The sequence below is a fragment of the Pristiophorus japonicus genome, chromosome 9 (genome assembly GCF_044704955.1).
Source record: "Pristiophorus japonicus isolate sPriJap1 chromosome 9, sPriJap1.hap1, whole genome shotgun sequence".
Taxonomy (NCBI): domain Eukaryota; kingdom Metazoa; phylum Chordata; class Chondrichthyes; family Pristiophoridae; genus Pristiophorus; species Pristiophorus japonicus.
The window spans coordinates 189655861-189678845 of NC_091985.1; the positions used below are offsets into that span (position 1 = coordinate 189655861).

At 42.0% G+C, this 22985-nt stretch overlaps 1 protein-coding gene across 1 annotated transcript; it reads right to left on the bottom strand.

Annotated features, from left to right (window-relative positions):
- Nucleotides 1-348: 348 nt before the first annotated feature.
- Nucleotides 349-10790, bottom strand: LOC139274015 (probable G-protein coupled receptor 139). Its single transcript, XM_070891071.1, has 2 exons — nucleotides 10589-10790; nucleotides 349-1250 (listed from the first exon to the last, which is right to left on the bottom strand). Exons 1-2 carry the CDS (start codon nucleotides 10788-10790, stop codon nucleotides 349-351), a joined length of 1104 nt encoding a protein of 367 aa, XP_070747172.1.
- Between the last annotated feature and the right edge of the window lie 12195 nt (nucleotides 10791-22985).

The window sequence follows — 22985 nt, forward strand, 5'->3', positions numbered from 1 at the left end:
CCATCTTTGTGCGGGGCGTCAGGAGCCTCATCCTGTGCGGGGACCGGAGTCGCCAGCTTTGTGCCTGGACCAAGAGCTGGGATCTTATTTCAGGGACCAAGACCCGCCATCTTATAGCAGGGACGTAGAGCCGCGATAATAGTGTGGGACCGCAGAGCCGCAGTCTTAGTGAAGGGCCTCAGTTTCGCCTTTTTAGTGCTGGACCCAAGAGTCGCAATTGTAATGCAGGACCCCAAAGCCACAATCATAGTGCAGGACACCAGAGCCGCCATCTTCGTGCAGGGAAGATAGTCTCGCTTACAATACCAAGCCGCTGGGAGTCGGAGGCTGCAAATTCTGCGCTTTTGCTCATCGTTTAATTTTTTTCACAATCAGAGTAAATGGATATTTCCCCACATTCTTCAACTGCTCTCTGAACTTAGTCTGTGTCACGGCATAAGTACCGGTGTTTGTGCAGCAACTCAGCTGCTGCAGCCCGAATCCCACTTCCTGTACATAACCAGGTAGGAATACAGACCGATACCCCATCCACCACATTCGGATCGATATACAATACACCATAAACACTGCCCATAACAGGATGAAGTTCCCCGAGATAACAAACAGTACAATGATGGATTTCCTACGGCTCTCCATTTCTGGGTCTCTTGAATTCTCCCCACTGCTGGGACCGCGGAGTCTCCTGCGGGCTCTGTTGGCCACTAAAATGTGTCTAACAGTGACAGCATTGAGCAGCACAATCACAACAAATGGGAGACATGGAGTGAGGATATAATTAAGAAACTCGATTGTTGTGCAGACTGGTGAGTCCATAACTGCCCATGTTACATGACAAAACCAGGGGCTGTTCATGAGCGAATACCGATTTGTCAACATAAAATACCAGAAAATGTTTTTTAATCCGCTCAGCACACTCACTGTTCCCAGAACCAGAACCGCCGTTTTCTCTGTGCAATATTTAGTTTTCAGTTTGTGGCAACAAATTACCACAAATCGATCAAAGGTGAAACTTACAGTGAACCAGACAGAACAGTCTGTGGCTGCAAACAGCAGGACGGCATGTATATTACACAAAGGGAGGTCATACAGGGAAATAAACTGATTCCAATAAATAATCGGCACGTGCCTCAATACCAGATCGAGGATAACAAGCGGTAAATCCGTCGCTGCCATGGCCACCAGGTAGCGAGTGACACATTTGGAGAGACCGCACTTTCCCCGAGACAGGATCACAATCGTCACTACGTTCGCTGTGAGGAAGGGAAATAAACAGATAAATTATACATCAGGCTGGGAGCAAGAGTAGCAGTTTGATGGAATTTAGGGTGAAATCTGTAAGTCGTTAAATGATATAATCTAATTTGATTACCCGTGGAGCTGAATGCAGGGTTTTGTGCCCGAATAATTGGGAATACACTGTGAAATCAATAAATTAAATGGTGATAAATACAACAGAAAGTAACAGATGGTTGATCAATGAGAGATTAAATGATAGATCTTGCTTTAACCGAGCAGACCAAAGAATCATCCGAGGTACCAGTGACAAAAAGGACCAGAACCTCTCAGGAAGCCGTCGTGTCCCGGGATCAGTCAGCATTCAGAGCTGTGCAATTCGCTTCTGTGCCATTATGTTCAGGAGGATGTCATCCCGCTTGGATTCGTGCTCCTGGTTAGAATATCCGTTATATTTAGAATTGAAAATGAATGCAACAGCAAAATACATAAACTGCAAAGTTGCCATGCGATGATTATAGGCAATTGTATTTAAGTGTACGGATGAGTTTTCTGCCGTTTTTATTGAAATATACAAATTGCAGCTCATTGAAAGGAAGTTGTTCCAAATAAAATGACAAAGAATAGACACTGAATTAAAATAACTTGTCATGATTGACCAGGTGATGTCCCACTAAATGCATTTATTAGCATCGAAACCAGGCGAATTACCCCATAGGCAAAGAGCCGCCGAATGTGTTTATAAATTTTATGAAAACAAATGGAAGGGATATATTCTCATACTTTTTCACCTGTTGGTTTCCATTTGTGTGGAAAATATTACACGAGAAAATATGAAAGGATTTTTTTATCCTCACTTATTCAGTTACAATCAGCTGAGATTTTTTATCCTGAAATACAGCAGGAGGCGATAGAGAATCACTCTGAACTATGCCAGGCGGACATGGGATCCAATTGTAAATTCAAAACAAAGATGGGAAATAAATGTATTGAAATCTGACAGAATGAACATTTGGTGAGAATAAAATGATCCTTGTAATCCTGTTCCAACAATCAGAAGCAATGTGACTAATGCAGAATTGGAGATGGTGATAAAGGAGACACTGAGTGGAACTGAATGATGAGCGGTTATTTCTGACATGTGAAGATGTGTTATAAACTGCTACGATTTGATCCTGTGACTCTGTGCAAGTAACCATGCTGAGCATTAGGCGAAAACAACAGCAACATAGTGCGGGTGCTGGAAATTTGAAATGAAAATAGAAAATGTTGGAAATACTCAGCATGTCAGGCAGAAACTTTGGAGAGAGAAACAGAGTTAACATTTCAGGTCGATGCCCTTTCGCCATCAGGTGAAAAATATCCTAAAACAGTACAAAATTCTCTTGGTCTGTTCTAAATGATCCGTGGAAATAGCAGAATGAAATTCGATTGTGCATTAAGAAATGTTTTTTTTTTGCAAATTATGCATTAATTCTTTAAGCGCAACCATTGCTGGTCCACTATAATACCTTTTAATGTAGTTTCAAATCTACCTTAGCCAAGTCTCCCCTCATACATACATAGTTTCCTTTTTTTAGATTTAAGATCCTAGTTTTGGACTTAACTCAGTCACTTTCAAACTTAATATAAAATTTTGTTATATTATGATCAAAAGACTACTTTTTTACATGGTTATTAAGTAAACTTTTCTCGTTGCACAATACTAAGGATAGACCGACTAATTACAGGTCAGTCAGCTTAACCTCAGTGGTGGGAAATTTATTGAAAAACATCCTGAACGAGGGGTTAAACCTTCACATAAAGACAAGGATTAATCAAGGACAGTCAGCACGGATTTGTTAAAGAAAGATCGTGCCTGACTAATCTGATTGCATTTTTCAATGAGTTAAGCAGGAGGGTCGATGAGGGCAACGCGTATAATGTAATGTATATGAATTCTAGCAAAGCTTTTGATAAGGTCCCATATGGAAGACTTGTCACACAAATAAAAGCCATGGAATCCGGGGCAATGTGGTAAGTTGGATCCAAAATTGGCTCAGAGGCAGGAAGCAAAGAGTAATGGTTGATGGGCGTTTTTGTGACTGGAAGGATGTTTCCAGTGGGTTTCCACATGGCTCAGAACTCGGTCCCTTGCTTTATGGGATCTACATCAATGATCTAGACTTGAATGTAGGGGGTATGATTAAGAAGTTTGCAGATGACACTAAAATCGGCTGTGTGGTTGATAATGAAGAAGAAAGCTGCGGAATGCAGGAAGATATCAAACATCTGGTCAGGTGGGCAGAACAGTGGCGAATGGAATTTAATCCAGAGAAATGTAAGGGAATGCATTTTGGGAGGCCTGTACAAGGAAAGGGAATGCACATTAAATGGCAGTATAATGAGAAATGTAGAGGAACAAAGGGACCTTGGAGTGCATGTACACAGATCCCTGAAAGTAGCAGGCCGTGTAGATAAGATGATGATAAGGCATGTGGAATGCTTGCCTTTATTAGCCGAGGCATAGAATACAAGAGCAGGGGATTATTCTTGAACTGTACAAAACATTGGTTAGGTCACAACTGGAGTACTGCATGCAGTTCTGGTCACCATATTACAGGGAGGACCTGATTGTACTGGCGAGGGTTCAGAGGAGATTTACAAGGATGTTTCCGGGAGTGGAGAATCTAAGCTATGAGGAGAGATTGGATAGGATGGATTTGTTTTCATTGAAACAGAGGAGACTGAGTGGAGACCACATTGAGGTCTGTAGAATTATGAGGGGCCCGCCAACACTCTAGTGAAGAAATTCCACTCACATCCTCTCTAAACCTTCTACCAATGACTTTCAATTTATACCCCCTGGTTGTTGACACCCTCTACTAAGGGAGGGAGGGGGTATCCCGAACTTACTGACTGAAAGGGTGGTAGAGGCAGAAACACTCACCATATTCATAAAGTACTTAGATGTGCTTTTGGATGTGCGCCCAAAGTGCCGTAACCTACACGATTGGACCGAGAACTGGAAAGTGCAATTAAGCTCGATAGCCTCTTTTTGGTCGGCATGGAATGATAGTCCGAAATGGAGTCCTCGCATGCTCTATGATTATATCTGAAATAGCCTGTACTCTAGTTCGTTCCATAAACTACTGATCCAGAACGTCATGATCTATAAAATTATGAGGGAGAGGACTCAGAAAAGAGTAAATTTAAAATCAGCAAGAGAAATGTTAAGGCTCTGGAGCACAGCAGAGTTTGGGGTAAATATAAGCAGAGTAGTTCAGGAAGGGACAAAGACAGTAATAAAGGTAATAGGGCATATCTGTCTAAGATGACAGCAGGAAAATATAGAAGAAAGACAAAACCTAAAGGCACTGTATCTGATTGTGCGAAGCATTCGCAACAAAATAGATGAATTAATAGCGGATATTTAAATTACTGAAAATGTGGTTTCCCTCATCTATATGTAGGTTAAAGTCCCCCATGATTACTGTACTTCCATTGTAATATGCACCTCTAATTCCATGATTTATACTCTGCCCCCCATTCACACTACTGTTTGGGGGCCTATAAAAAAACTCCCACCAATGTTTTCTGCCCCAGCTATTTCTTACCTCCACCAAAACTTATTCTACTTTTTGATTTTCCGAGGTAAGAATGATTATTTCTCTCTACTGTCTTTATCACATCCTTTATTATCAGGGCCACCCCTACTCCTTTTCCATTAAGCCTATCTCTTCTAAATGTTAAGTATTCTACTATATTTAGTTCCCAACCTTGGCCATTTTGCAACCACGTCTCTCTAATGGCTATAGATCAAACCTATTAATTTATATATTTTCCAATAATTCATCGATATTATTGCGAATGCTTCGCGCATTCAGATATAATGCCTTTAGGTTTTGTCTTTTTTGTATATTTCCATGCTATCATCTTAGTCAGATAGAATATGTCCTAATACCTTTGGTACTCTTTGTGTCCCTTGCTGAACGACTCTGCTTAATTTTGCCCCAAATTCTACTCTGCTCCAGAGCCTTGACATTTCTCTTGCTGCTTTTAAATCTACACTTTTCTGAGTCCTCCCCCTTCTTTAGTTTAAAGTCCTGCCATCTGCCTTAGTTCTTCGATTCGTCAGGGCACTGGCTCCAGCCCGGTTCAAGTGGAGCCCGTCTCCTGCTCTGGTATTGGTGCCAGGGCCACATGTAGCAAAACCTCTGTCTCCCACACTTCTCTTTGAGCCACGCATTTAACTTTCTAATCTGCTTATCACTATACCAATTGGTGCGTGGCTCAGGTAACCATCCTAGATTATTAACTTTGAGGTTCTACTCTTTAATTTGGACCCCAGCTCCTCAAACTCTTTCAGCAGAACCTCATTCCAAGTTCTACCTGTCGTTGTTTTCCTACATGAACCACGATAACTGGATACTCCTCTACCCATTGCATGTTCTTCTCCAGCCGCGAGGCGACGTCTTTAACCCTGGCAAAGAACATGACCTTCAAAACTACCAGTCACGGCTGCAGAGAAGAGTACTGATTATACTGTCCTCTCCCGCAATTACATTCCCTTTCACTCCACCCATTTGAATGACGTCCTACATCATGGTGCCATGGTCAACCTGTTCATCCATCGTGCAGGCATTTCCCTTATCCACACAGGCAGCAACAATGATTTAGACGAAGGGATTAAATGTAGTATCTCCAAATTTGCGGATGACACTAAGTTGGGTGGCAGTGTGAGCTGCGAGGAGGATGCTATGAGGCTACAGAGTGACTTGGATAGGTTAGGTGAGTGGGCAAATGCGTGGCAGATGAAGTATAATGTGGATAAATGTGAGGTTATCCACTTTGGTGGTAAAAACAGAGAGACAGACTATTATCTGAATGGTGACAGATTAGGAAAAGGGAAGGTGCAACGAGACCTGGGTGTCATGGTACATCAGTCATTGAAGGTTGGCATGCAGGTACAGCAGGCGGTTAAGAAAGCAAATGGCATGTTGGCCTTCATAGCGAGGGGATTTGAGTACAGGGGCAGGGAGGTGTTGCTACAGTTGTACAGGGCCTTGGTGAGGCCACACCTGGAGTATTGTGTACAGTTTTGGTCTCCTAACTTGAGGAAGGACATACTTGCTGTTGAGGGAGTGCAGCGAAGATTCACCAGACTGATTCCCGGGATGGTGGGACTGACCTATCAAGAAAGACTGAATCAACTGGGCTTGTATTCACTGGAGTTCAGAAGAGTGAGAGGGGACCTCATAGAAACGTTTAAAATTCTGACGGGTTTGGACAGGTTGGATGCAGGAAGAATGTTCCCAATGTTGGGGAAGTCCAGAACCAGGGGTCACAGTCTAAGGATAAGGGGTAAGCCATTTAGGACCGAGATAAGGAGAAACTTCTTCACCCAGAGAGTGGTGAACCTGTGGAATTCTCTACCACAGGAAGTAGTTGAGGCCAATTCACTAAATATATTCAAAAGGGAGTTAGATGAAGTCCTTAGTACTCGGGGGATCAAGGGGTATGGCGTGAAAGCAGGAAGTGGGTACTGAAGTTTCATGTTCAGCCATGAACTCGTTGAATGGCGGTGCAGGCTAGAAGGGCTGAATGGCCTGCTCCTGCACCTATTTTCTATGTTTCTATGTTTCTAAGAGCAAAGGTAAAGGCTCCTCCAACTCTGCACATGTGGTTCCCTTATCTGCCTGATTGTTAGCAACAACCTCCTGCCCGAGACCACTAAGCGTACCTGCACCACTACCTAACCAAAGGGATGTGCCGGCCTCCTGGAACAAAGTATCCAGGTAACTCACCTCCTTCCTGATGCCCCGCAATGTCTCCACCTCAGACTCCAGCTCAGCAACTCTGGGCTAAAGATCATCAAGATGCAGGCACAGAGTGCAAACGTGGCTGTCCGGGATCACAATGCTTGCTGGAAACGCTCAGATGTTGCAGTTTCGGCACACCACCTACATTGCCATCCCTACATGGCCTTGTTCTATTTAATTAAATGTAATTAAATTGGTATTTAAGTAACTTAATTTAAAGTTTAGTTCACTGACTTCATAATTTCTCTGCATAAAGTAACGGGTAATGAAATTAAATATCTGCCTGTAACACAAAGCCCTACAAACACTGTGGGGAAAAGGTTGCACCTCGTCCTCGTCTCCAACTCCCCACTCTTTTCAAATTTCCAAGTAAACCACTCTTTAATTCCACTCTATGCAGACCAGCCTTATAATATCAGCCTTACTAGCAACGCCCATATCCTGAGGACAAACACATATAAATAACAAAATGGGAATAAAAGCAATGATTTTGTAATTCATTGGTTGAAATCAGGCGAAGCCTGTAATCAGAGTGGGGCGGCATGCTTTGGTAAAGAAATTGTTAACACAACTTGACTCACCAATTCTATGATTGATACTGCTTATACTTTCCAGATTTTTCTTTCCCTTCAAGATGCGTTTGATAAATACCACACAATGCTAAAATTGAAGCGCATGCGAGTAAATGGGCAGTGACGACATGGTTCAGAAATTGGCTAAGGGACTGAAAGCATAGAGAGCAGTGGTAAACGGTTCTTTTTCCGACAAGAGGGACGTATGCAGTGGTGTTCCGCAGGAGTCGCTATTCGGACGACTGCCCTTTTGATTAATATTAAAACTATGGAATTGGATGTGAAGGCATAATTTCAAAGTTCTTGAAGGCACGAAACTCGGAAATGTTACTAAATAATGAGAAGTATACAGTTTAATTCATAAAAGTGTGATGTAATACATTTTGGTAGAATTATGGGCAGAGGCAATATGAATTAAAGGGTATCAATTCAAAGTGGATGCACGATCAGAGAGACCTGCGGTGTACTTATACAAATCTTTCAACTTGGCAGTACAAGTTGCGACGGTTATTACTAAAGCATACACAGTCTTTGGCTTTCCAAACAGAAACATCGGCCCTGAATTCACGGCGCCTCCGGGCTCCCGCGGGGACAATGCAATTCCAGGTTTAGGTCTGTGATCAGTCAATAATCCTCTGACAGATCGCACACATCTGGAAGTAAAGCATTTCCGCGAGTGGTAATTTGGGCTATTTGTCCAACTTCTGCACAGCAAATGCCCGTGAAATTCTTCGACTGATAAAAGCAGGCAAAAAGCAGGCTTTTATTAGCATGAGAAAAATTAAAGACAGAAGAAGACAATTTTAAATAATCCAAACATTTAAAATCTGGTTGAATAAGGTAAGTTTATTTATATGCTCTTTAATATATGTACATTTATTTTCAATTGAAAGAAAACTTAATTAAATAATTAAATAAATTCAATTTTGATTAATTTTATATACGTGTTTTCTAAAAAATTAATATTTGAAGTGTGTTTTGGGGATATTCCCTTTCATACTTAGGGTGACATACGGAACTTACCACAAATATGACAGGGACTACCCTACTTTGATTGGTTATGCCAGGACATATATGAAGCACATACCTTCCTGGAATATGTCGGCCTCTACATAAGCCTTCAGGGAGAACCCCAGGGCCGAAGGTTTTTGAACCACCCAGACCACCAGGAAAGTTACTGCAATTTTTTTAGGTCGGAGGTCACTGCAATTTTGGGGCCATTGAGTAACAAAACCCAGGAAGAAATGCGAACGTTTTCTAAATCATTGGTCAAGGTCCAGTGGGAATACTGTGTCCAATTCTGAGCACCACACTATTGCAAGGTAGTCAAGGATTAGAGAAGATGCAGAGGAGGTTGATTAGAATGGTACCAAGGATCTGAGACTACAGTTCCTTGGAGAGACTGGAGAAGCTGTGTTTGTACTCCTTAGAGCAGCGGATGTTAAGGGGAGATTTACCACAATGGTACCAGGGATTGGAGACTACAGTTACGTGGAGAGACTGTAGAAGCTGTGTTTGAACCCTTTAGAGCAGCGAATGTTAAGGGGAGATTTACCAGAATGGTACCAGGGATGAGGGACTTCAGTGACCTGGGGAGACTGGAGAATCTGGGATTTTTATCTTTCGAGCAGAGAAAGTTAATGAGACATTGACCAGAATGGTACCAGAGATGCGCGATTTCAGTTAAGTGGAGAGAGTGGAGAAGCCGGGGTTGTTCTTCTTAGAGCAGAGAAAGTTAATGGAACATTGACCAGATTGGTACCAGGGATGAGGGACTTCAGTGACATGGAGAGAGTGGACAAGCTGGAGTTGTTCTCCTTCGAGCAGAGAAAGTTAATGGAACATTGACCAGAATGGTACCAGGGATGAGCGACTTCAGTGAAGTGGAGAGAGTGGAGAAGCTGGGTTTGTGCAATTCGGAGAAGTGACAGTTAAGTGGAGATTTAATATAGATGTTTAACCTCAGATAGTTATAATCTATGGATGACGGTACTGAGTTTGCCAACGATACTAAGCAAGTGGGAAGGTAAGCAGTGAAGAGGGCACAACGAGCCTGCAAAGGGTTATTGACTGATCAAGTGAGTTTACAGCTGAAGTATAATGTTCGGAAATATAATTCACTTTGGGAGGAAGAATAAACACAGAATATTTTTAAATGATAAGAAACGATTAAGTGCTGGTGTTCAGAAAGATTTAACAATACTTGTACAGAAAACACAGAGGGGGTGAAATTGGTGAATTTAGGGTGGCAATTTTTATTATTGGAGAAACCTTAGAACCCGGATAGATGGACTTTCAAATTGTGGCATATAGGGAGTTTTCACCACAGGAGTGAGGGTGGGGATCAGTAAATGAGGCACTAATGGCCTCAGCTTGGCATTTCCAGGGTGCAGCCATGTGACACCACCTCCAGGACTGCGCACATTCTGACGTGCACGCACTGCAACGCGCAGTCAAGAGAGGCTTCCAGACCAAGATCTCGCGTGGTGGCACCAGCTTCAGGTAGGTGGGCATCATTTTTCTAAAATCTATTTGAACGCCTGCTGGAAGCTGGGATTTCAGGGCCGCTCTTTTTTTTTTACCCTTTGCTGTTCTTTGCATCTTTCACATTCACCATTTTTGTATACCTTTTCCTGTAGTTTTATGCTGCTCTCTATCGCTTTAGTCATACATGGCTGTTTTATTTTTGACGTGTGAAGCTCTTGACCCTTAGGTGTATTAACTGGTTCTATATCACTTTAAATACAGTTTGAAAACCTCCCAGATCTAATAGCTGGATATAGAGAATTACCGCGGAAACCAATAGCAAAAAGAAAAGAGTAGATTACAAGAAGATTACACAGTTACAGTTTGTAGAGTTAATAGCTGGCTATAGAGACTTACGTGGAACACCTAAGCAGAAAGTAAGGCAGTGTAAATGACAAGAACAGTAATAGAGTAAAGCATGATTTACAGAATTAATAGCTGGATACAGAGACTTACCAGGGATACCAAGAGCAGCAAGGAGAGGATTGTAAATGTATTGAATAATCAAAAGTGCAACCCGTATTCGCTCTTCTAATGATAGTATATTGAAATATACAGAAAATGAGTCAATATCCGAGATGAAACTTCGATCCATTGTTGTAGCATTCCATTCCACTGTTTTCAGATTCTGATCCATTGTTGTAGCATTCCAATCCATTTTTCTCCAATTCCGATCCATTGTTGTTGCCTTCTAGTCCACTCTTCTCAGATTCCGACTGACTCTCTGTTAACAGCGCACTGATCCCTGTTAACGCCAGAGGTGATGCTCTCACTGACACTATGGGATAACACATTGAAATGAATCCCTTATTAATAGAAGAGGGAAACCTGCACTGATACAATTAGGGTCCATGGAGACTGACATTAATTACAGTCACTGAACAAACAGTTTCAGTTAACCCGTGGAGACTGACATTAAATACAGTCCCTGGAGAAACAGCTTCAGTTAACCCCTTTCAATCTATGACTTGCTGTACCATAGTAAAGTAGAACATTTACCCAGTCCGTATGGGATAAATGAGGGTTGTTGAGTGAAGAAATGGTGGAAATAGCTTAGGCTCAGGCCAGAATCTTTCAATCTTCGTTGGATATGGGAGTGTAGCCAGAGGTCTGGAGGGTTGCAAATGTTACAGCCTGTTTTAAAATGGAGATAATTATAAACTCTAATTACAGGCCAATCAGCCTAAAGTCGGTAGTGGGGAAAAGTCAACAGGCCATAGTCCCGAGACAAAATTATGCGTCACTTGGAAAACATGAATTAATAAATTACAACCAGAAGAGATATTTTAAAGTCAACGTGTGTCTGGCAAACTTGATTGGGTTATTTGATGAAGTAACGGAGAGTGTTGACGAGCCGAGTGCGGTTGATGTTGTGTATCTGGACTTTCAAAAGGTGTCTGATAAAGTACGGCTTAACACAGTTGATAGGAGAACAGATAAATCTTGGGATGAATGGGGCAGTGACTGTGTGAATACAACATTGGCTAAATGACTGACATCAGAGAGCAGTGATGAACAGTTGTTTTTCACGTGGAAGGGAGGCATACCGTGGTGTCACCCACCCCAGGTTTCGATATTAGGTCCAGTGGCCATTTGAATCGAGATTAATGGTCTGGACATAAGTCTAAAGACATAATTGCAAAGTTTGCAGATGAAACAAAACTCAGAAATATAGTAAGCAGCGAGGAGAGTAGCAGAATTCAGGAGCAAATAGACAGCCTGATGAAGTGTGTAAAATATGGCAAATAAAATTTAACAAGTGTGAAGTGATACATTTTGGGAGAATAAGTGAGGAGAGGCAATATAAACGGAATGGCACAATTTTAAATGGGGTGCAGGTACAAAGATACCTGGGTGTTTAAGTTTTCTAATCTTTGAAGGCCAAGTGATAAGATTCTAAAAAGCAAATGCAGGATCTTTGACTGTAAAAATCACTGGGTACGGTAGTATAGTGCTTATGTTAATAGACCAGTAACCCCAAAGGCTCAGACTACTGTTCCAGAGACATGAGTTCAATCCCACCATGGCAGCTGTGGAATTTAAATTTAATTAAATAAACCTGGAATAAAAATATCGTATCATTAAGGGTGAGTATGTAACTATCAGATTGTCGTAAAATCCCATCTTTCCTGCACTAACCCCGAATACCTTGATTCCCTTAATATACAAAAATCTATCGATCTCTGGCTTGAATATAGTCAACGACCGAGCCGCCAAAGATTCAACACCGAATACATTTCTCCTCATCTCAGTCCTAAATAATGGAGCGCCGATTCTGAGATTGTAACCACTGGTTCTAGATTCGCTAGTCGGTGGAAACATCTACCCTGTCAAGCCCTGTAAGAATTTTGCATATTTTAATGAGATCAGCTTTAATGTCAGAGAATATATACGTAATCTACATAATCTCTCCTTATAGGAAATTCCCCGCATCCCAGAAATCAGTCTGGTGAAACTTCGTTCCACTCCCTCTACGGCAAGTCTATCCTTCCTCAGGTAAAGAGACCAAAACTGTACACAATACTCCAGGAGGGTCTCACCAGGGCCCTATATAATTGCAGTAACATGTTATTACTCTTATACTAAAATCTTATGTAATAAACATAGAAACAGAGAAAATAGATGCAGCAATAGGCCAGTCGGTCCTTCGAGCCTGCACCACCATTCAATAAGATCATGCCTGATCATTCACCTCAGTACCCCTTTCCTGCTTTCTCTCCATACCCCTTGATCCCTTTAGCCATAAGGGCCATATCTAACTCCATCTTGAATATATCGAATGAAATGACTTCAACAACTCTCTGCGGTAGGGAATTCCACAGGTTAACAACTCTCTGACTGAAGAGGTTTTTCCTCATTTCAGTTCAAAATGGCTTAGCCCTTATCCTTAGACTATGTCCCCTGGTTCTGGACTTCCGCAACATCCTGCATCTACCCTGTCAAGTCCCGTCAGAATCTTATACGTTTCTATGAGATCCCCTCTTATCCTTCTAAACTCCAGTGAATACAGGACCAGTCGATCCAATCGCTCTTCATATGTCAGTCCTGCCATCCCGGGAAACAGTCTGGTGAACCTTCGCTGCACTCCTTTAATAGCAAGAACGTCTTTCCTCAGATTAGGAGACCAGAACTGAACACAATATTCCAGGTGAGGCCTCAGAAAGGCCCTGTACAACTGCAGTAAGACGTGCCTGCTCCTATACTCAAATTTCCTAGCAATGAAGGCCAACTTACCATTTGCCTTCTTGACCGCCTGCTGTACCTGCATGCCAACTTTCAATGACTGATGTACCATGGCACCCAGGTCGCGTTGCACCTCCCCTTTTCCTAATCTGCCGCTATTCAAATAATATTCTTCCTTCGTGTTGTTGCCACCAAAATTGATAACCTCACATTTAGCACATTATACTGCATCTGCCACTCATTTGCCCACACACCTAACCTGTCCAAGTCACCCTGCAGCCTTTCAGCGTCCTCCTCACAGCTCACACCGCCACCCAGCTTAGTGTCATCTGCAAACTTGGAGATATTGCACTCAATTCCTTCATCCAAATCATTCATGTATACTGAAATAGCTGGGGCACCAGCACTGAGCCCTGCGGCACTACACTAGTCACTCCCTGCCATTCTGAAAAGGACCCGTTTATCCCGACTCTCTGCTTCATGTCTGCCAACCAGTTCTCCATCCACATCAGTACATTACCCCCAATATCATGCACTTTAATTCTGCACAACAATCTCTTGTGTGGGACCTTGTCAAAAGCCTTTTGAAAGTCCAAATACACCACATCCATTTGGTTCTCACTTGTCCACTCTACCAGTTACATCCTCAAAGAATTCTAGAAGATTTGTCAAGAAGGATTTCACTTTGATAAATCCATGCTGACTTGGACCAATCCCATCACTGCTTTCCAAATGTGCTGCTATTTCATCTTTAATAATTGATTCCAACATTTTCCTCACTTCTGATGTCAGGCTAACCGATCTATAATTACCTGTTTTCTCTCTCCCTCATAAAAAGTGGTGTTACATTAGCTACTCTCCAGTCCATAGGAACCGATCCAGATTCGATAGACTGCTGGGAAATTATCACCAATGCATCCATATTTCTAGGGCTACTTCCTTCATTACTCTGCGATGCAGACTATCAAGCCCCGTGGATTTATCGGCCTTCAGTCTCATCAATTTCCCGAACACAATTTCCCACCTAATAAGGATTTCCTTCAGTTCCTCCTTCTCACTGGACCCTCGGTCCCTTAGTATTTCTGGAAGGTTATTTGTGTTTTCGTTCGTGAAGACAGAACCAAAGTATTTGTTCAACTGTTCCGCCATTTCTTTGTTCCCCATTATAAATTCACCTGCATCTGACTGCAAGTGACTAACGATTGTTTTCAATAACCTTTTTCACTTCACATATCTATAGAAGCTTTTTTAGTCAGTTTTTATGTTCCCAGCAAGCTTCCTCTCATACTCTATTTCCCCTTCCTAATTAAACCCTTTGTCCTCCTCTGCTATATTATAAAATTCTCCCAGTCCTCAGGTGTGCTGCTTTTTACGGCCAATGTATATGCCTCTTCCTTGGATTTAACACTATCCTTAATTTCCCTTGTTAGCCAGGGTTAAGCCACCTTCCCGGTTTTATTTTTACTCCAGACAAGGATGTACAATTGTTAAATTTCATCGATGCAATCTTTAAATGTTTGCCATTGCCTATACTCCGTCAACTCTTTAAGTCTCACTCGCCAGTCTATTCTAGCCAATTCACGGCTCATACCATCGAAGTTACCTTTCCTTAAGTTCAGGATCCATAAAGGCCAATATACCATTTGCTTTCTTAATTGCAGGTCAATTTAGTGTTACTGGTTTAGTTTAAAGATGCTGAGGACCTTTATTGTTGCTGATTTAGATTATAGATATTTGGTTACTTTGTTGGCGTATGTTTCATTTATAGATATTGGATTATATTATTTTTGCTGGTTTAGTTTATAGATACTGGTTGACTTTATTGCTGTTGGTTTAGTTCACAGAATCATAGAAACACAGAAATGTACAGCAAGGAAGGAGTCTATTTCGGCCCATCATGTCCGTGCCGGCCAGCAAGAGGCTATCCAGCCTAATCCCACTGTCCAGATCTCGGTGCGTAGCCCTGCAGGTTACAGCCCTTCGAATGCATATCAAAGTATATTTAACTGTGGTGCGGGTTTCCGACTCTACCTTTCTTTCAGCCAGTGAGTTCCAGACACCCACAACCATCTGGGTGAAGGAATTTCCCCTCATATTCCCTCTAACCCTTCTACCAATTACATTAACTTCATGCCCTCTTGTTGTTGGCCCCTCTGCTAATGGAAATAGTCCCTTTCTATACACTATATCTCGGCCCCTCATAATTTAAAAAACCTCAATGAGGTTTCCCAGTAGCCTCATCTGTTCAAAGGAAAACAAACCCAGCCTATCCAATTTTTCCTCCCAGCGAAGATTCTCCACTCCCGGCAACATCCTCATAAACCTCCCCTGTAACCTCTCGAGTGCAATCACGTCCTTCCTGTAATAAGGTGACCAGAACTGCACGCAGCACTCTAGCTGTGGCCTAACCAGTGTTTCATACCGTTCAAGCATAATCCCCACCCCAGCCTCCTCCGCCATGCTCTTGTATTCTATGCCTCGGCTAATAAATGCAAGCATTCCGTATGCCTTATTAACCACCTTATCTGTCTGGCCTGCTACTTTCTAGAATCTGTGGACATACAATCCAAGGTCCCTTTGTTCCTCTACACGTCTTAGTGTTACCATCTAATGTGTGTTCTCTTTCCTTGCTAGCCCCCTTCCCCCCACCACCAAGTGCAATACATCGCATTTCTCTGGATTAAATTCCATTTGCCACTGTTCTGCCCACCTGATCAATTGATTCAGATCTTCCTGTAGTCTGCAGCTCTCTTCTTCATTATCAACGACACAGCCAATTGTAGTATCATCTGCAAACTTCTTAATCATGCGCCCTATATTCAAGACTAGATCATTGATGTTAATCACAAAAAGTAGGGGACCTAGCACTGAGCCCTGGGAACCCCACAGAAAACATCCTTCCATTCACAAAAACACCCATCAACCATTAACCTTTGCTTCCTGCCTTTAAACCAATTTAGTATCCAACTTCTCACTTTGCCCTAGATCCGATGAGCTTTTACTTTCGTGACCAGTCTGCCCCATACCAGGAACCAGTCTGGTTAACCTTTGTTGCATTCCCTCTATGGCAAGTATATCCTTCCTTCAGTAAGGTGTACACAACACTCCAGGTGTTGTCTCACCAATGCTCTATATAATTGCAATAAGATATCTTTACTCTATACTCAAATCCTTTTGTAATAACGGCTAACATACCATTTTATTTCTTAATTGCTTGCTGTATCTTCATGCTACCTTTTAGTGATTCGTGTACAAGGACACCCAGGTCTCTCTGAACAACATTTTCCAATCTTACACCATTTAAAAAAATCTTCAACTTTTGGATTTTTACTTCTAAAGTGGATAAGTTCACATTTCTCCACATTATCTGCCATTTGCTCTGATCTTGCCCATTCACATAGCCTATCTATATCTCCATGAATCCTCTTTGCATCCTCCTCACAAATTACATTCCCACCTAGCTTTTTATCATCAGTGAACTTAGATATATAACATTTGGCCCCCTCATCCAAAATCATTGATATAGATTGTAAATATCTGAAACCTAAGCACTGATCATTGTAATATCCTACTTGTTATAGGCTGACAACCCGAAAATAATGTTTATTCCTACTCTCTGTATTTTGTCCATTAACCATTCCTCGGTTAATGCTAATATATTACGCCCAATCCCATGAGCTCTAAATTTGTTTAATAACCTCTTGTGTGGCGCCTTAGCGAAAGCCTTCTGAAAATCAAATAAACCACCCTTATCTATTCTGCTATTTACAACCTCAGAAAGTTTAACATATTCGGCAAACAAGATTACCCATTAATAAATCTGTGTTGAATCTGCCCAATACTATTACTATTTTCTAAGTGCCCAGCTAACACGTCCTTAATAATAGATTCTACCATTTTCCCTATTACTGGTATCATTCTAACTGGTCTGTAGCTCCCCGTTTTCTCTCTCGCTCCTTTCCTAAATAGCGGTGTTGCATTTGGTAACTTCCAATCTGCAGGAACTGTTATAGAATCTATGGAATTTGAAAAATGACAGCCAATGCATCCACTATCTTTATAACCAGCACTTCCAAAACCAAGGATGTAGGCCAAAAGGTCCAGGGGATGTATTGACTTTCAGTCCCATTAATTTCACCAGTATTATTTTTTTACAAATATTAATTTCTTTCAGTTACTCATTCTCGCTCGACCATTGGTTCTCTGCTATTGCTGTGAGGTTTCTTGCAACTTCTTCATGAAGGCAGTCACAAAATATTTGTTGATTTTGTAGTATTCTCTATTATAATTGCTCCTGTCTCAGCTTCCAAGGGACCCACATTTAATTCCTCTATTTTTTTCTTTTGCATACTTATAAAGCTTTTAGTCTCTTTTCATTGTTTTTGATAGTTAGCTGTCATATTATATTTTCCCTTTCTTCATAAATGTATTGGTCCTCCTTTGCTGCTTTCTAAAATCCCCCCCAATCCTAATGCTTACTCCACCTTTTGGCAACATTAGAAGTTTCTTCCTTTGTTCTAATAATACCTTTGCTTGTCTTTTTAGCCACCGTTGGACCACCTTTCCTATCGGCTTTTTGTGCCTTAAAGGAATGTATATTTGTTGTTAATAATATATTAATTCTTTAAATGGCAGCATTGCTTGTCGACCATCATAACTCTTAATGTAGTTTCTCAATATTCTGCAGCTCACTCATCGCTCATAACTACGTAGTTGCTTTTTTACATAAAAGACCCACGTTTCGGATGTAACAAAATCAGGTTCAAAGTCACTTTGTCCCTCCCTCCCCGCCTCTCTAACTCTCACTCTCTATTGCTGCATTTCTCTTTCCTCTGTATCTCTCTGCTTCTCTGGCTCTCACTCTCGCTATTTATGGCTCCCCACGCCCCAGTTTGTATATCTCTTTTTTCTATCTCTCCGTCTGCCCATTCCCTGTGTGTCTCTTTCTCTATCTGTTTATCTCTATCAGTCCAGCTCTTTTTTCCCCCTCTATTTCTCTCAATCTCTCTCTCAATATTTCTCTCAATGTCTCTCTCAATGTTATTCTGTTTCCTATTCTGTCTTTCTCTCTGGCTCTCTCCTTCTCTATCTCGCTCAATGACTCTCATAATTGTTCAGGTGACGAGGAGTTTATTGGCCCATTTCGTAGTGGCAGCGAAACAGTTAAAATACGCACCGAGCAACCTGTTAATTCAAAGAATAGTCATTTAATTCATGGCCCATTTACACCCAGTTCACCATCGGCCATTCCTTAAAATCGAGGTTGACTTGCTTCCACTCTAAAAGTGAGTTCTCACGTGATTGTAAAGTTCAATACGGGAATTACAGTCTCTGTCACAGGTGCGACAGACAGTCTTTGAAGGAAAGGCTGGGTCGGGAGTCTGGTTTGCCGTGTGGTCCTTCTGCTGCCTGCGCTTGTTTTCTGCATGCTCTCGGCGACGAGACTCGAAGTGCTCAGCACAATCCCAGATGCTCTTCTTCCACTTAGGGTGGTCTTTGGCCACGGATTCCCAGCTGTCAGTGGGGATGCTGCTCTTTATCAGGGAGGCTTTGAGGATGTCCGTGAAATGTTTCCTCTGCCCACCAGCGGATCGCCTGCCGTGCAGGAGTTCCGAATAGAGTGCTTGCTTTGGGAGTCTTGTGTCGGGCATGCGCACAATTACTGACTAATGGAAACATATTTTCTAATTTCCAGCCCTCCAGTATAGAACACGCAGATCAAAGTTAAACAAAAGAATGTAATTATTGATGGAACAGTGAATAATTTCTGCTCCAACATTATACTCGGTGATGTGGGCAGCAGTTCTATTTCAGATTGGACAGGACTGTTATAAAACACAATAAATTACTGTATGTGTAAAAGAACTGAAAAACGGTTTCAATATTCTGAAACTCAATCTAACAGGAGAATGTTTCTGGACAAGAAAAGGCCATTGGCCCTCAAAGCCTGTCCCTGTTAGAGAGATGAACCACCAGCCGCTCCTCCTAGTTTATCCACAGAAACACGTTCAATTATCTGTGGACCCCATTTACACTGACCCTTTAGTGTCCTTCCCAGGTATCTAATACCCCGCTCTATTATGCTCCGGATGAACAATATCACCTTGACTTCATTCTCAGTCCTCACTTCACAATCTCAGCTGATCCGTTATTAAATCATGTTGTTATTTGCGGGTTTGTTTCCCGCATTGATTTTATGAACTCCCTTCAAAATATAGATCAATAATTCAACATCGTTTGTCTCATCCCGCAACAATACAAATCCAACTCTTACAGCCTTTCCTCTGTCGATATTCCTGGCACACACAATATTTTTGATTCTTCTTTGTATCTTCAATGTTGTAAAAACAGTGTTCTTATAATCAGAGAGTTAGAAGTGCACACACTACCCTCGATAACCTGCCCACAGTCTGATACAGTAATAGTGGTACCCTGATCATTCATAGTCTGTCCCTCTCCCAGTGTACACAATACCCTAGATAGCCTGCCCACATTCTGATACAGTAACAGTGGTACCCTGACCATTCAAGTCTGTCCCTCTCCCAGTGCACACAATACCCCAGATAGCCTGCCCATGTTCTGATACAGTAACAGTGGTACCCTGACCATTCACAGTCTGTCCCTCTCCCAGTGCCCACAGTACCCCAGATAACCTGCCCAAAGTCGGATACTGCAACAGTGGCACCCTGACCATTCACAGTCTGTCCCTCTCCCAGTGCACACAATAACCCAGATAACCTGCCCACAGTCGGACACTGCAACAGTGGTACCCTGACCATTCACAGTCTGTCCCTCTCCCAGTGCCCACAGTACTCCAGATAACCTGCCCACAGTCTGATACAATAACAGATGGACTCTGGGCTATTCACATTATGTCCCTCTCCCAGTGCATACGCTACCCCAGATAAACTGCCCACAGTCTGATAAAGTAACAGTGGTACCCTGACCATTCAACGTCTGTCCCTCTTCCCGTGCACCCACTTGTCCAGATAACCTGCCCACAATCTGATACAGTAATTTTTGGACTCCTGACCATTCACACGCTGTCCCTCTCCCAGTGCACCCAATACCCCAGATAACCTGGCCACCGTCTGATACAGTAACAGGGGGACTCCGGGCTATTTACAGTCTGTCCCTCTCCCAGTGCACACACTGCCCCAGATAACCTGCTAACTGCCCGATACAATAAATAGGAACTCTTCATTGATTGAGGCCATTCGTCCCCTCCTGCCTCTGGCAGCTTTTTGTCAGAGCTTTTCAATTCGTCCCAGTCGCCTACTCTTCCCCTTGACCCTGTTATCTTTCCTTCAAGTATTTATTTAATTGCCTTCTGATAGTTAATGTTGCATCTGATTCCACCACTCTTTCAGGCAGTGCTTTCCAGACAATTATAACTTGCTGCTTAAACGAGTGTTTTCCCCATGTCGCCTCTGGTTCTTTGGCCAATCACTTTCAATCTGTGATCTATGGTTACCGACCCTTCTGCCACGGCCAACTGTTTATCCTTATTTCTTCTATGAAAAGCGTATTTTATTTTGAAAACCTACCAAATCTCCTCTTAAGCTGCTCGGCTCCAAGGATAACAGTACCATATTTTCCAGTCTCTATTCATCTCTAGTCCCATTCTAGTAAATCACTTCAGTACCCTGTCATATTTCCTTGTGTGGTGCTCAGAATTGGACATAATACTCCAGCTGAGGCCTAATCAGTGTTTTATAAGGGTTTATCATAAATATGCTTTTCAACTGTTCCTCTATTTACAAAGCCAATGATCCCATATCCTTTTTAAAAGCTTTCTCAACTTCTCAAACAAAGACTTGTGTACATACAAACCCAGGTATGAAATTGAACAGTTTATTTTATATTGCCTAGACCTCTGCCAGTACACACACTATCCTAGATAACCTGCACAAGTTTGCAAGTCACCTTCTCCAGATGGAATGCATCCTAGATTGCTGAAAGAAGCGTTGGTCACAATCGTTCAATCCTCATTGGATTCAGGTGTAATGTCGAAGGACTGGAGGGTGACTGATATTATACCACTATTCAAGAAAGTGGAGAACCTGCCATGGATTTGTTAAAAGGCAAATCGTGTCTGACTAATTTGATTAAATTATTTGAGATACCAGAAGGTTGATCAAGGTACTGCAGTAGATGTTTTATATATGCGCTTTAGGAAGGCATTCAGAAAGATGCGACACACACGGCTTAGTAAGAGGATGGAATCTTAAAGAATTAAGGGGAACGCGGTGGTATGATTGCAAATTTGAATCAGGGACAGGAAGCGAGGGTTGGTGGTAGTTGGATGTTTTTTTCAGACCAGGAGGTAGTTTGCAGTGGTATGTCCCAAATGTCAGCTTTGCATCTACATGTATTATTCATTTTAATCTTTATAAATGACCTAGAATCTGGTTTAGGAAGCAGGATAACAAAGTTTGCAGGTGATACGAAACTTGGCAATGTTGTCGATCATGATCATGGCAGTTTTAGGCTTCAGGATGACATAATCAGGAGAGTGAAATGTGCAGAAACAGGGCAGATGGAGTTCAATGTGGAGAAATGTGAAGTGCTGCACTTTGGGAGGTCTAATATGGAATGGCCATATGCTATAAATTGCACGATTTTGGAAAGTGTAGATGAGCAGAGAGACCTTGGCGTTCATATACACAAATCCTTCATGGTGGCAGAGCAGGTTGAGAAGTTGGGGTAAACAGTTATAATTTAATTGAGTTTATAACTCTAATTGGGCTTCCAGAAGGCATTTGAGAAGGTGCCACATAAAAGGTTACTGCACAAGATAAAAATTCACAGTGTTGGGGGTAAACTATTAGCATGCATAGAGGATTGGCTAACTAACAGAAAACAGAAAGTCGGGATAAATGGTTAATTCTCTGGTTGGCAACCAATAACTAGTGGGTGCTGCAGGGATCAGTGCTGGGACCCCAACTATATACAATTCATATTAACGACTTGGAAGAAGGGACTGAGTGTAACGTGGCTAAATTTGATGACGATAGAAAGATGGGAGGAAATGCAATGTGTGAGGAGGACACAAATTATCTGTAAAAGGATATAGACAGGTTAAGTGAATGGGAAAAAATTTGGAAGATGGATATAATGTTGGAACGTGTGAGGTCATGCAATTTGGCAGAAAAAAAATCAAAGAGCAATTTATTATTTAAATGGAGAAAGATTGCAAAGTGCTGCAGTACAGCGGGACTTGTGCATGAATCGCAAAAGGATAGTATGCAGATACAGCAAGTGATCAGGAACGTCAATGGTATCTTGGCCTTTATTGCAAGGGGGATGGAGTATAAAAGCACTTGCTACAGCTATATAAGGTATTGGTGAGGCCACACCTGGAATACTGCGTGCAGATTTGGTTTCCATATTTAAGAAAGGATATACTTGCTTTACTAGGTTGATTCCAGAGAGGAGATAGTTGACTTATGAGGAAAGGATAAGTAGATTGGGTCTCTACTCATTGGAATTCAGAAGAATTAGAGGTGATCTTATCAAAACGTATAAGATTATGAGGGGGCTTGACAAGGTGGATGCAGAGAGGATTTTCCAATGATAGGGGAGACTCGAACGAGAGGGCATGATCTTAGAATAAGGGGCCACCCATTTAAAACTGAGATGACGGTAAATTTCTTCTCTCAAAGGATTG

Bases quoted from the DNA above. Each gene is read 5' to 3' on its own strand.
- LOC139274015 (XM_070891071.1), bottom strand. From the start codon at position 10,790: ATGGATTGGAATGCTACAACAATGGATCAGAATCTGAAAACAGTGGAA. The intron at 1,251-10,588 runs GTAAGTCTCTGT...CCTTCCTCACAG, and splicing joins TGCTGCTCTTGGTATCCCTG to CGAACGTAGTGACGATTGTG.